The sequence below is a fragment of the Sparus aurata genome, chromosome 15, assembly GCF_900880675.1.
Source record: "Sparus aurata chromosome 15, fSpaAur1.1, whole genome shotgun sequence".
NCBI classification, from domain to species: domain Eukaryota; kingdom Metazoa; phylum Chordata; class Actinopteri; order Spariformes; family Sparidae; genus Sparus; species Sparus aurata.
Genome location: NC_044201.1, coordinates 8,594,179 through 8,607,680, shown reverse-complemented (window position 1 = coordinate 8,607,680; position 13,502 = coordinate 8,594,179). Strand labels below are relative to the sequence as shown.

The 13,502-nt window shown below is 44.5% G+C and overlaps 2 protein-coding genes across 6 annotated transcripts in view; one reads left to right on the top strand and one right to left on the bottom strand.

The window, feature by feature from the left end:
• Positions 1-1,607, top strand: part of antxr1d (ANTXR cell adhesion molecule 1d) — a 31,463-nt gene extending 29,856 nt beyond the window's left edge. Inside the window, exon 19 of the mRNA XM_030441170.1 lies at positions 301-1,607. Within this exon, the coding sequence (XP_030297030.1) occupies positions 301-606 (306 nt within the window). The 3' untranslated portion in view covers positions 607-1,607. The remainder of the gene's footprint in view (positions 1-300) is intronic.
• A 299-nt stretch (positions 1,608-1,906) lies between these two features.
• rrp12 (ribosomal RNA processing 12 homolog) lies at positions 1,907-13,143 on the bottom strand. Of its 5 annotated transcripts, none has more exons than XM_030441169.1 (35): positions 12,909-13,143; positions 11,559-11,785; positions 11,251-11,334; positions 11,083-11,159; positions 10,886-10,991; positions 10,679-10,795; positions 10,414-10,552; positions 9,707-9,834; positions 9,505-9,603; positions 9,325-9,416; positions 9,115-9,226; positions 8,124-8,224; positions 7,913-8,027; positions 7,685-7,827; positions 7,477-7,598; positions 7,329-7,393; positions 7,077-7,239; positions 6,823-6,977; positions 6,262-6,329; positions 6,076-6,169; positions 5,831-5,989; positions 5,633-5,713; positions 5,449-5,554; positions 5,260-5,367; positions 5,008-5,165; positions 4,824-4,915; positions 4,488-4,643; positions 4,220-4,392; positions 4,024-4,134; positions 3,890-3,933; positions 3,690-3,768; positions 3,319-3,386; positions 3,152-3,234; positions 2,848-3,051; positions 1,907-2,801 (listed from the first exon to the last, which is right to left on the bottom strand). In XM_030441169.1, the coding sequence occupies exons 1-34, from the start codon at positions 13,045-13,047 to the stop codon at positions 2,949-2,951; spliced, it is 3,867 nt and encodes a 1,288-aa protein (XP_030297029.1). In that variant the 5' UTR covers positions 13,048-13,143; the 3' UTR covers positions 1,907-2,801; positions 2,848-2,948. The 5 variants fall into 5 exon arrangements, with proteins under 5 accessions (XP_030297029.1, XP_030297028.1, XP_030297026.1 ...); XM_030441168.1 differs by having other exon boundaries at positions 1,907-2,786; positions 2,841-3,051; positions 12,909-13,047; XM_030441166.1 differs by having other exon boundaries at positions 1,907-2,795; positions 2,842-3,051; positions 12,909-13,047.
• Positions 13,144-13,502: the final 359 nt, after the last annotated feature.

Below are 13,502 nucleotides of genomic sequence, written 5' to 3'. Positions count from 1 at the left end.
GAGTAACAGCTAACTGCTACAGTTAGTAGCTGCCTTGGCTAGTTAGCTCAGTTAGCTGTGCAGCTAGCGCTTCCGGCAGGGAGCTCAGGGATCACAGGATTGTTAGCCACCTTAGATTGTTAGAAACCTCTCGCAAAGGGATTTTGGACCGGGACGAGCTGGGGCTAGCAAGTTAGCATGTTAACTCGCTGTTAATCAGTAGATAATCTGCAACAAAACTGTGTTTTTACTTAACTTTTTAACTATAATTCTTACATACTGCCCCTTCAACCTTTATCTCTTTGCTTGTGTGTCTTGCAGGGTCGCTGTATTAATTTCCAGCGGGTCAAACATGGCGAGTCCAACCAAAACAACCGGGCTCCTCCTCGCACACACCACGCCCCCTCGCCTCCTCCTCCCCCTTCTCCTCCTCCTGAGCCCGCCGAAGAGCGACCTCTGGTCTCCAACTCTGTCCCCCGTACGAAGCCTCCGTCAAGGGGGCCCCGCACCACGCCGCCCTCCCGCACACCCCCTTCTGTGCTCAATCACCCTCCGGGTCCACCCCCAGCCCGCGCACCCCCTGGGCCCCGAGCACCCCCTCCGTCTCGACCCCCACCCAGGCTCTGATGATAAAAAACAAGGGTCTCCAATAAACAGCTGATACATCGAATCACCCCATAAACAAAAACAACAAAAAACTAAAAAAAAAAACACACAACCTCCTTTCACCACCAAAGACTGAGACAGCAGAGGTGTCAAATGTTAAAAGGCCGGAGCTCCGACTGGAGCTCGGTGCTTTGTTGCTGGACAGCAAAAAATATTTATCTGATGTCAGAATCAGCTACTGAGTTTCATCACGGATAACACTTTTATAGAAACATTATAGAAAAGACGAGCATGTAGTTACTTAATGGCCTGTATGTATAATATTAGACGTCATGTTGACTCGAGTGGTAAGAGTAAGTGCAATCCTTTGTGGAAGTTCAACGAGAAAGGATTTATATGTTGTTGTAAGTTAAGATTGTGACAATCTGAGCATGAGCGGCAGTAGATATACCGGTCGGTAGAGAGTTGGTAGAGAGTAGAAACTAATAAAGCTGAGTGAGGATGTGAAAAATGTAGTGAACAGCATGTAGTGAAAGATAACAATGTCGGTTAGTTGGTTGTGATTTTTTAAACATACACTATCTTTGGTTGCTACAAATCAAACTGATCATTTTACCAAAGAATTTTTTTCAACATCCAACTTCAAATTCATTCAGTACAGTTCAGTGATCCCATAGCAACTGCAGGGCAGTTTCTCCATATTTTATTTATTGTAACACAAGCCCCGTCTGCATCTGTTTCCTGTTTAGTACCAGGGGGGGGTTTCTGGGCTTTCAAATCTTTGAGGAAGGGGAAAGACGGAGGTGGATGTAAGGACTTCAAGTGAAAGATTGCATTGAAAATGTATCTTCAGGGTTCTCCTGTATACTGCATTTACTGACTGAAATGATCGTTTGCATTATTTCTTTATTAACAACCTTTTGTGTCCGTCTACAATAAACAAAATGGGGTTTTTTTGTTTTATTGTATATGTGCTGCTTGGCAGTGATTTCTTTCGCAGTTATTAAAAGTGTTTTAAAAAATATGGTATTATATTTCAGTGAGACTTTTTTGCACAGTCACATTGTGAATCAGCTTACAAACACACGGGGGGCCAGCACAGCAGAGGCCTAATGGCATGTTTATTACTTAATTGGCTGTTGCAGGATACAACATTTGTTGATGTTCTTTAATTAAACTGATTACACTTCCACTGCTGTCAGGACACTAATAATCTATCCATGACAAATTAACACAAAAGGCTAAGATCTGTAATAACTTTTCTGGAACAAGTTGCGGCTCCGAGATAAATCTTTTAGCCACTTCTTTGCACATTGAAACATCCTGTTAAAACTCCATTTATGTACTTTTGTGCAGCTTTTATGCAGACAGAATTCAGACCAACTTTTTACAAACGCGTGTTCACTTTGTCATTATAGTTTTTTTTTCTTGAGGAAAAATAAGGGAATTCAATCCACTTAATAATGTATAACACAAGCGTGAGGTTGTCTGAAACATTACATACATTTAACCACAGGGCTGATGCACAGTCTGAGAATGTCCTGCTCCCCCCTCCTCTGACACAGGCTGACGCACAGCTCACACACAAAAGAGCTCGATTAGGAGGTCAGTCTGTCACTACATGACTCACTTCTCTGCAATACATCGGGGCAAATGAATCACACGAGGCTAATGGTATATTAAGTCATCCTGCGAAACAACAACCTACAGCTTGTCCCCCTGACATCTCTTTAAGGAAGCTGAGCTGGACTGAAGGCACACTGACACATCGACGCCAACCGCAGGCTTCGGCTTTGGATAGATAGGAGAGCAACAGATCTTTTTTCAGACTTGTCAGACCAAAAAAAAACAGCCTTTAAAGATTTGGATTTAAATCATCTTTAAATGTATTCATGAAGACTTTTATGCAGTTAATAAACAAGAAGTCCACAGCGCCCTCAAGTGACCAGATGTGACATAACTCTTCCCAGACCAGTCTTCACATTTAGACAATGTTAAATATATTGATTCATGTTTTTAAAAAAGGGAGAGTTTTATCACATCTGAGTTGACAGAATTTTTTTTTTTCCCCCATTTGTTCTGTATGTCAAGGCCGAGACGCGTCATCCAACACACACATACTTAGTCAGAGCCTTGTGGAGCTCGCAAAGATGGAACAGTTTAAAAACAAACTGGTATCACCTTCAATGACACACAAACACACAAACACGCACACACACACACACACACACACACACACACAAACACACAAACACGCACACATCCAAGGTGTGTGTCTACATTTAAGTATGTTTATGAACACACTACCACGCACACTCTCACACACGTATTTAAAGTCCATTGAGTGAATGTTAGCCTGGTCTTCAGGCTTTCCCCTTTCTCTTCTGCATTTTCCTCCCAGACAGCGCCCCCTTCTGGGCTCCTCTCACCATGCCCTTGAACTGGCCCTGCAGTTTGGCACGCTTCCTGTGAACACATAAAAACACATTGGCGTCGGACACTCGAATGAATCAACTCCCAGTCATTAGCTCAATTAATCTCTATGATGACCGAACGTTGCTCGTACCTGCGGTTGAGCTGGTCCTTCTTCAGAGGGATGTAGGCGTAGGGATCGAGCTTCCCCTGTTTCTTCACATCTCCTTTTCCTTTCTGTGAGATGAAAGAATAAGACGCTCAGATTTACAGTTTCTAACCAGCAACTCCTGCAGTGTTTCTGCATGCTGGCAGACGCACCTTTGACTTGTACTCTGCCCCCATGTCATCCCTTCCTCCAAGCGGTCTGTGGATACCTGAGCCTCCAGCTGAGGAGAGAAAATAATTAACTGTTTCAGTCCTTTTTTAAAGCAAAAATGTTGAGAACTTCAGTGGTTCCAGCTTCTTAAAAGAAAGAATTTGCAGCTTTTCTTTGACATTTAAGACAGTAAATGAAGAATCTTTGGGTTTTGGACTGTTGACATTTTATAGACTAAAGGATTAATGGATGTATAATGAAGACGATTAGCAGATTAATTGATGATGAAAACAATCCGAGCAGTCTTGTAACCCAAGATTTAGGCATACTGATTTACTAACAACTCACTGAGGATGTTTTCTCCCAGTCCTACCTTTATATTTTAGCTGTGGTTCAATGTCCATGTCCTCATCAAAGTTGTCATCTCGGAACTTCCTCTTCTGTGTCTTTTTCTAAAGATGTTAACAAACACAAAAAAAAGCCAAAAAACAAAGATGATTTTTTTAAAAATCAAACAGGCTCTATAACAACAGGAAGTTGCATCATTACTGTGTCACATGTAGATGTACTCACACTCTTGACTCCAGCCTCTTCTAAGATATCTTTCATCTCTCCATCTGGAGGGGGAAGTTAAGAGATTATTGTCGCAGCCTTTTCAGACGAAGCTGTGTACAGGACAGCTGACTAACTCCAGGATTTCCTCTTACCTTTGTCTTTCACATCCTCCTCGTCATCCTCTCTGATGATCAGCCGTCCGTCTGATGTCACCTTGAAGCCGTGCTCCACCTTGGCACTCTTTTTCCTTGCCGGGTTGGTGGCTGAGAAACAACAAAAGCCATGTTATATACTTCCACAGAATACATTAATATTATTTAATCTTGACTCACAGTTATCATGTGTTACCTAGCACTCTCTGGGAAACCTTGGAATCCAGGAAGTTGAGCGGGTCATCTTCCTCTCCTTCTTTGAGCCAGGCCCGTCCTTTCTGCGGTTTGCCTGCCTTCTTCTGAGCCTTGCCGCCCTTTCCTTCGTCCTCTGACAAATCACTGTCGGACTCTGCCAGGATGTCCTCAATACTAGAGAGGAAGGGGGGGAAATGTTTTTTAAGTAAGACGTGAGGTAAATTCATGAATGACGGGGCGGTGCTTTGTGTTTGGGAACAGTGGTCTACCTCTGGCTCTTCGCTTTAGGTGCCTCGTCGTCGCTCTCTGAATCCTCGTGCTGCTCTGAGGCCTGTTTCCGCCTCTTGGTGCGAGCCTCGGCCTTGCGGATGTTGGCGAGCACTTTGTGGTGTTCTGCAGGCAGCAGGCTCTTCACCAGCTCAAAACTGGAAATGCAGAAGATGATCAGACACAAATGCACCGACAGCACATGACACTAAGACGGTACAGTGACCGGCGGAGGTAGAGAGAAAGGAAACTGAGAAGTGGCACAATAAGACCCCGCTGACTGGGGTCCAGACTAGCCTTGGAGTATCTTAAAAAAACCTATTGAAATGAAAAATTACCCAAACTTCCTGATGAACTTGGTGAAGATGTTCTTCAGTTTGGTTCTGAAGTGCCTCCTCACGTCGTCTTTGATGCTCCCAACGCCCTCAATCTGAACACAAGCCACAGAGTCAGGTCTGTATTGAATAAGGGCACAGTTATGTCTTCATCGCAGACCAGATCATCTATAATGTTAATGCCTACCATGACGGTGACGTGTGACGCTAGCGTCTTGGCGTCCATGATGAAGAGGATGACCTTGATGAAGCTCAGAGAGGCTTTGACGATCTCTCTGGTACGAGACGACAGCAGCAGACAAACGTTGTGCAGCAGCTGCTCTCTGGTGGTCACCTCGATGGCGTCTGGGAAAGACCGGACACCGGACTGAGTCTACTGATTCGGGGATGCAAGCGTTCAAAAACAAATGCGGGAAATTGTTGAAAGTCTCGAGCCTACCTTTATACTCGAACACCAGTCGAGTCAGCGCCAACACCGTGCAGGTGATCATGGTGACGGAGCCTGTGAGTCCTGCGTACACCAGAATCATATACTGCTCCAAGGCATCTGCAGAGACAGACACTCAGTTAGGATTTTAAACCTTCACACCTCCACGCATACACAACAGAAGGACGACAACTGCGTTACCTTTTGTGTTCCCACAGAATCGGATGAAGGCGTTTCCTATTTCCACCAGCAGACTGTAGGCGTTCTTACGCGCTCCGACCGACACTTCCTTGGTACAAATAATGACCTGAAACAAAGAACAACCTCATGAAGACGATAGACTTCGGTACTCTTTGTGTTTGCAAGCATTTATGTGTGTTTGTACCTCTGGCAGCAGAGCGGTGATAAAGTCTTTGTGTTCTTCGCCGAGCCGTTTCACAATGTGGATCAGACACTTCAGTCTCGGCTGAGGGAGAGAGCGATAAAAACGGGAAGATACGATCAGACAGGACAGTAAATCAAAAGTATATAGTCCCATCTAGTTTCTCGCTTTATTTTATTGCTCTCCACGCAGCAGTCTCACCCTCTTTGCTGGCGAAGATGCGTTTTTCAGAGTCTCGAGCAGGACCGCTTTGAGCGTTTCCAGATTGGCCACGACAAACGCCCTGCACTCGTCTCTCTCTCCTCCGCACATCTCCTCCAGCACGCGATACGCCTTCTTCTGCATGCCTGGATCCTTGGTCTGAAAACAAAAAGAAACGACGCTAACAAGAAATGTTTAGATTTAGAAATGTATAAAACATTTAAGCTCACCGTGTGTACCCTTACCTCCAAGAATGGCTTGATCAGCTCAAAGGTTTTAGTCATGGTGGCTGCGTCCACAGAGGGAGCCATGGCAACCACGAGGTCCATCATCGACAGCCTGAGAGGTAGAAGAGGACAGAAGAGTGATGATACCCATATCTTCTCTCACGCAGAGAACTCCGGAGTGATAAATCCATATTCATGTCCTACCGTGTGAACTCGTTGCTGTCCGTGCTGCTCAGTCTGTCTGTGGCTTTCTGCAGGAATGTGCACACCATCTGAGGAGGATCGATTTGGTTAGTGAAACATCAGAAGACATATTGCCAATGAGAGTGTAGTCTAATAATAATAATGAGCAGTCCTGCATGAAATAAGTCTCGGTTCACACAGCTTTAAGGGTAAAATTCAAGCACTTTCAAGGTACTTAAATCACAAATTCCCATTTATTATCGCATCCAGGTTGTATACTACAAATGCAATTGTGAAAAACAAAGTTTATAGAATTCCTTTAGACAGTCTACATATATTGTTTCTTTGTTCATTTTACTAGCTGTTCAAATAAACTTTAATTGAATGTTTTGATCATGATTATTTACTTCTTGCTCATTTTAATGCCAGGAAACAGCCGACAAATTTGAAGACGGGATCATCTCATTTCAAATATTAAAAAGATTTTTGGTTTACATGAGTAACTGCGTAGATGACACACAACAGTTGAAAATTAAGCATCTTCCAAACTTGTAACAGTTCTCACGAACCCTGAACACTCACCTCTGTTGGGGTGACAGTTAGGTAGACCTTAATGGTGTCCAGTATAGCCATCCTGTAGGTGCCGGACTCTCCAGCTGCAGGCTGCTGGCTGTACACGTTGAAGAAGATGGGCAGGAAGTTCTTGGCGAAGCGACCCATTTCGGCCTTTTCTTCCTCTGCAGACATAAAAGTGGACACAAAATGTTTTTTGGAATTACTTGATTCAAATGTAGGAATAATGAGTGGCCTTTCTCTGTGAATGTGCGTCCTCTTACCAGCAGAGCAGCTCTTGTTGATGATGGTGCGCAGAGCCTGGCACACGATGAGTCTCAGGTCGGCACGCTCGTTAATGGCCATGCCGAGGACGCGGGCGATGCCTTTAAAGGATGCCAGCAGGTCCACGGGACATGTGCAGAAGCCGGGGAGCATGGTCCAGATCTGAAGGAAAATACAGACATGCGCTTCTAAGCATCTCATTCACTTGAGCTCTTTACTCTGAATTCAAAGTTTCATCAACATCAAGCTACCTGTAGCTGTAGAGTCTGGTAGACTTTGGCCTCAAGTTTCTGTCCTGCTTGCTCCAATTCTTCAGCTAAAAACACAAGAACAGAGTCATTAATACTCACACAAAGAAGCTGTTATTCAGCCTCTTTAAGTGGAGCGGCACGCGCTTACCTCTCTGCTTGAGCGTAGAGGCCAGAGGAAGGAAATATGTTGAAAAGAAACCGAGGTGAGTGTTCTTCACATGATCCCGTATGACCGGGATCAGCCAACTGCGTGGGAACTCCAAGTCGTCCCTGGAAAAAAATAAAAACACCACCCGGTCAGTTTAACCGCGAGAATGACGAGACGACCTCTCCAACGTGTTTGCGTGTTCACTCACTCGTAGCCGGTGATGTTCAGAGGCACGGCGCCCAGCACAACTTCAGGCCCCATGCTCTCTACAGCTCCGCCCACAGCCAGGTCCAACTCGCCACTGAAGGGGAAGTGAGGCGTGGTGCGCAGGTCTGCCAGGGACTGCAGGGACTGTCCAGGACACGAGACAACACGCTCAGGCACGCAGCTCCATTTCTTTACTCACGTGGTGATCTACAAAGATTTCCGACTATACCTTGGTCATGACGGGGTGAGCTCGTTTGCCTGCGACGCGATAGAAGCAGCCCAGGACCTGCAGCACGAACGGCCAGGAGGCATGGAAGCGATAGGACAGTCCGTCTTCTACGATGCTGGAACACACAGAGGAGACGGCCGCAATGATCGTGATGAGTCGCCAAGAAGAGAGCAGGATAAGACTGAGGCTGGCTCTGAAAAAATGTACTTACCGAAACATTTTGCAGACATAGGAGGGGTTCCCTGCCGAGGCTGTGGCAGTGATCATGCCCATTTCCTCCATGTGAGGGGCGACACATTCGGTCAATAAAGTCTGAAACACACAACATAAATCAGGGTTCGTACACATTTTTTTAAGGTCAAATTCAAGCACTTTCCAAACACTTTAAGGGGCCTTTTTCAAACTTTTCCAGTACCTTATCACTGGGGTAAAATGCATATCTACAAGAATATATATAATCATTATTATTTTTTTTTTTTTCATTTTTTATCACAATTATGTACATTGTATTATGCTGTAAACATCTAAAATGATGTTTCAAATAGCAAAAACTTTAGAAATTAAAGGAGAACACAAAGTTTTATCCAAAAACAAGGGAAGCCACTTGGTGTTCTTCAGGCACACTTGCACCGAGACAAGGAGAGACCTGAGAACACCCTGTAATTTTCTTTTTTGACATAAACTTTTTTAAGCTGTTCGCTTATTCATCAAAGTTTGTCAATACTGAACATGTCATCTGTCCAAATTGCATCAAATTCACTTTCTCCTCAGCCATCCTTCTCTATTGCTACCAGGCTGCATGTGTAATGATACACACACACACACACACACACTGATTTTATTTCTCCTTGTACTAAGCAAACTATCCAGTCTGATCCCAATTTTGCCAAGACACAGAGTTATAATGTCAAGCACTTTCAAGCACTTAAACTAAAATCCAAGTACTTTTCAGACCTTGAAAATGCAACATTGAAATTCAAGCGATTTCAAGCACCCGTACGAACCCTGATGAATAGTCAATTAGGACCCTGAATACACTGCAAAATGAGAATCCACTGAATCTCAAGAGGATTTACTAATTTTCTAGACCTTCCTTTCTGACACAAACTTGAAAGATTAAATTACAACCCAGAAATACCCTGAGCCAATAAAACAAAAACCCTCTGGATCCCCTTGACACAGGCGGATGATAACGTCTTTACCTTTAGCGTGTTGGCAGCTGCAGAAACCACTTGCGTGTGAGGCGACAACAGGCAGGACATGGCGGCAGAGAAGAGGCGAGGGAGGTGACCCAAACTCAGAGAACTCTGCAAGCTAAAGACACGCCGACTGTTCACTAATCTGTAGAGCAATTAACACGAATACAGGAACAAATGTGCGATGCTGCTGTGTGAGGAAAACAGTTTATTTACCCCGACAAATGAACGTGCGCTTTCTCCATGACGGCGAGCCAGGCCAGGAGAGGCTGCAGGTCGTTCTCACTGGGCAGGTAGTCATACAGAGCCTGAGAGGATGAGAATTAACCATTAGCTTTCACATCCAATTCTGCATTATGACTTTGGCCATTTTTTTTTTTTTGTGCATTCTCTCACCGTGATGATCTGTGCATTGAGTTCTGGCGAGAGGGTCGAAGCATTCGGCTTCCCGCTGAACAGCCGATGAAAGGCCTGCATGGCGCTCGCAGTCACCAGCTACAGCCGGAAAACACAGCAGTATTAAAAACCACACTCAGGTGCAGCCGGATGCCTTTGTTTATCTATACAGACACTACTATGGATGTTTCTGTGCTCTCACCACGTGGCTGAGTGTCATCACTCGCAGCAGAGTCTCACAACAGGACTTGACAGATCCCAGAGGAAACGTCCCCATCAGCTCCTTCAGGAGGCCCAGCACATGCAGTGTGGTGGTGTCCTCTTTGCTGCCTGAAGGGGGAGAAGAGAGACATTCACATAATTACCTGCCGTGTTTTGTGTTTTCTAACCTAAAGTCTGTATCTGGGTTTCACTGCCACAGAGGGGGAAAAAACATCATGGTGCATTTTGTGAACTCTAATCTATATTCTTTGGTATGGCAAAGGTTGTGGGCACTGCCAGGGACTTCATGGGGCATTCAAGTGTACCTTACAAAGAAATCTCTTTCTGTTGATTGTTTCAAAGGGTAAAGTTTTTTTTTTCTTATTATTCTTTGTTAATATACACATATCTATATTTGTCACTACTTTCTATGCATTAACTACAACAATTAATAAATACATGTAAAATAAAAATAACAATATTCTATTATTCTGTACATGGGCAGATTTTAACCACTAAGCTAGAGAGTACAGGACCAGTACTCTCAGAATTGCTTTCATATTTAACCAAATAACTAAATCGGAAATTGAACCGAAACCTTGTGAATCAGAATAGAATTGAAATCAGGGGTGACACCCAGCTCTGTACAGAAACAGATACACAGAAAGAAAAACTAATAGTTACATATTGGTATACATGTTGCCTTACCTCCTGCTTGCTCCATTTCTTTCATGCAGAACTTGGCTGTGGTCACTGCAGCTGGGTGATGGGTTGGTGCATTATCTGTGAACAGGAAGTCACTTCCTCTGAGGATGGAGCACACACCTTGCTGAGCTGCTTTACGGACCTGAGAGGAAAAACATAGGCGTAAAAATATAAATATAAAAAAGGTACAAATTTGAAACATCTCAGTTAATGTTCAAGTTAACATGTAATAATTCTGAGGCAGTCACTATGAGCTGGTGAGACGGACCTTGGGCTTGCTGTGCACTGTGAAGCTGAGAAGGCCGTGGTACGCCTGAAGAGTGGACGGGTAAGCCCAGACAGACACGTCCTGCTTCCTCAACAAAGTGGCCAGGCATGACAGGATCTGCAGATGCAAAACTTAAATCAATCTTTGCTGCAGTTTAAAAAATGAACCCTGAACAAACAAACGGGGCTCAGAGAGAAATCTACTCACCCATCTGAGAGCTGAGGCGGTGTCGGACGTGGCCTGTTTGGACATGACGTCCATCAGAGCTTTGGTGGTGTCCGAGAACTTGGACATGAGCACGGGAGTAGGAACCCTATAGAGCACAACGCACCGGTGAGATTTCAAGTTACATCTAAATAGCCTTGATAAGCACGGGGGGGGGGGGGAAGTAAAATAAGTCCCACCGTTTCATGACGAGGTTGAGAAGGTACGCCACTGCAGCCTGTGACTCTGCTGAGTCCACAACCTCCAGGGTGGTCATCTATCAACAGCACAGATATGCTTTATTTTTCACTCATACAACATTATTTTTTATGTTTAGGACATGAAACTTCGGAAAAGGAAGAACTCACCAAAGCGGCAAAGTACTCTGTTTCGGTCTCCTTCCCTCCTTGTCCACGGATCACCTCAGTAACAGCTGCCAACACTGCACAGATCTGTGAGACACATCAGGTGATTTAGTTAAAACCAGCAATTTGGAATAACCGATACAAATCTGCAGTGTTGGTATCCTTGCATCAAATCCAAGAGGTGTCATCAACAACTTTTCAACTTTTTTTCTCCTGATGCAAAAGGGCGATTTTCACGACTACTTCAGTCTTACAACCAGTTATTTATGGTGTATTGTGAATACACAATCTACCGTCCGTGTAAATCCTACCTCTTTGTGAGCAGCTGAGTTGGACTCCCAGTATCGCTGCACCTTCCTGAAGGTCAGGTTGGAGCAGTCCGACAGCCCGCTGAGAAAGGTACCGGAGGTCCTGTCTGAAAACGCCTCACCTGCATCCTCTTCCATACAGGCATCTTTGCGACTGCCTGCGATCTCCAGCGGACCTGCCTGCAGCTCATTGTGCAGCTTAAGGGCATCGACTGTTAGATCACTCTTTTCTGTAGGGAAAAAAATATGATAAAAGAGGCTAATTGAAGCCATCCTACAAATGGCACGGACAAGGCAACTACAGTGCTGCCTTTACATCGCTAGAAAAACACAGTCTCTTTATTGTTTTGGCTCTTTATTCCAGCGCACTGAACTGACAAGAAATAAACCCATGGCTTGGTGCTGATTTGCAGCTTTTGCCGCGTTTGACGACATCTTGCACATTTTGAGACACGGATGTAAATGTGATCATAACATTACATTCTCACAGCAGACATCATCTGCAAATGGAGCTGCTACCCAATATCAGCCATGACGACAAAACTGTTGAAGGACTTCATGTGTATGCGGCTTTGTGTGGATGTAAACAGGCTAAAATTACACCAACTTTAAAGGATCGATATGTAGGAATTTTACCTGGTAGTTGTTTTAGTTGTTTAGTTTAGTGTTATATTGCAAAGCTACATCGTTAAATTAGCATCAAGCCCCAGGTCGTCCTGGTCCAAAACTCCAGTTATGCTATGCTGTGTGTGTACACGCTAACCCTCCCCAAGCTACCAGTCTGGACCACTAGCTGCACGGCTAACTGAGCTAACAAGCTAAAGCTGCTGCTGTTAGCGGTTGCTCTGGTGATATGCTACCTCCTATGCTGTTTAAGCATGAATTTGACAGGTGGCCTCTTGTTACATATTGCTCCTTTATGTTCAGAGTCACCATACATTTGTTATTTACACTAATGTGAGCCAATACACGTCCATATCTGTCTCTGGTACAGTTATAAACTCTTCGTAGCATTACTGCCAACAGTGTCAGGGTGTCACCTGTATGACAGATGCAATCATGACCAGTTGTCTTTATTTAATGACAGAACCTTTAACACACACAGCCACAAACACACAGTAGCTGTTATCATGTCAAATAGAGGACTTATCTGACTGAGGAGGTAGTTCAGGGGCCCAGAAAAAAAAGACAGAAAGATACGACGTCTGACTCTCGGCTGATAACTTTAATATGATCGCTGACAAATATCTAATGGCTCAACACATGAAGTTATCCTGGGCAGCCGCAAGTTAAATGGCTGACGCTAGCTGCTGGTAGCACTAGCCACATACCCACGTGTGGTGGGAAGCTTACCGGAGGGTCTGCTGAAGTAGCGGCTTTTAGCGGCCTGCCGAAACCGACTCGTCTGCGGGTTCGAGTCGCTGCTGTGACCTTTCTTCCACCGTTTGAGTTTGGACCCGGCCCCGGAGCGAAGTTTCCCCGATTTGACCATTTTCGGGGTTGACGGTACTCAAGTTACCCCGACTGTGCGTGGAGAAGCTCCTGCAGATGGCTCTGTCGCTCAACAGATGACGTCACGGGTGCGTTCACGTGTCTGAGCAGGCCTTCATGTTGTTTCGCCAGTAGATGGCGCTGCTCAACACCAAACGACATACTAAACAGCTGAGCAGTGGTGGTGAGTAACACAGTACATTTACTTATTAACTGCGCTGAAGCACACATTATACTCTGTTGACACTATTTCCCACAACATCTGAGAAATACATAGTATACTTTTAACTCCCCTACATTTATCAATGTTTTATTTTAGTGTATGTTTAAGGTATGTCTAATGTATGTTTTGTATTTTGTATGCTACTGGACACTTGAGTTTCCCTCGGGATAGATAAAGTATCTATCTATCTATCTATCTATCTATCTATCTATCTATCTATCTATCTATCTATC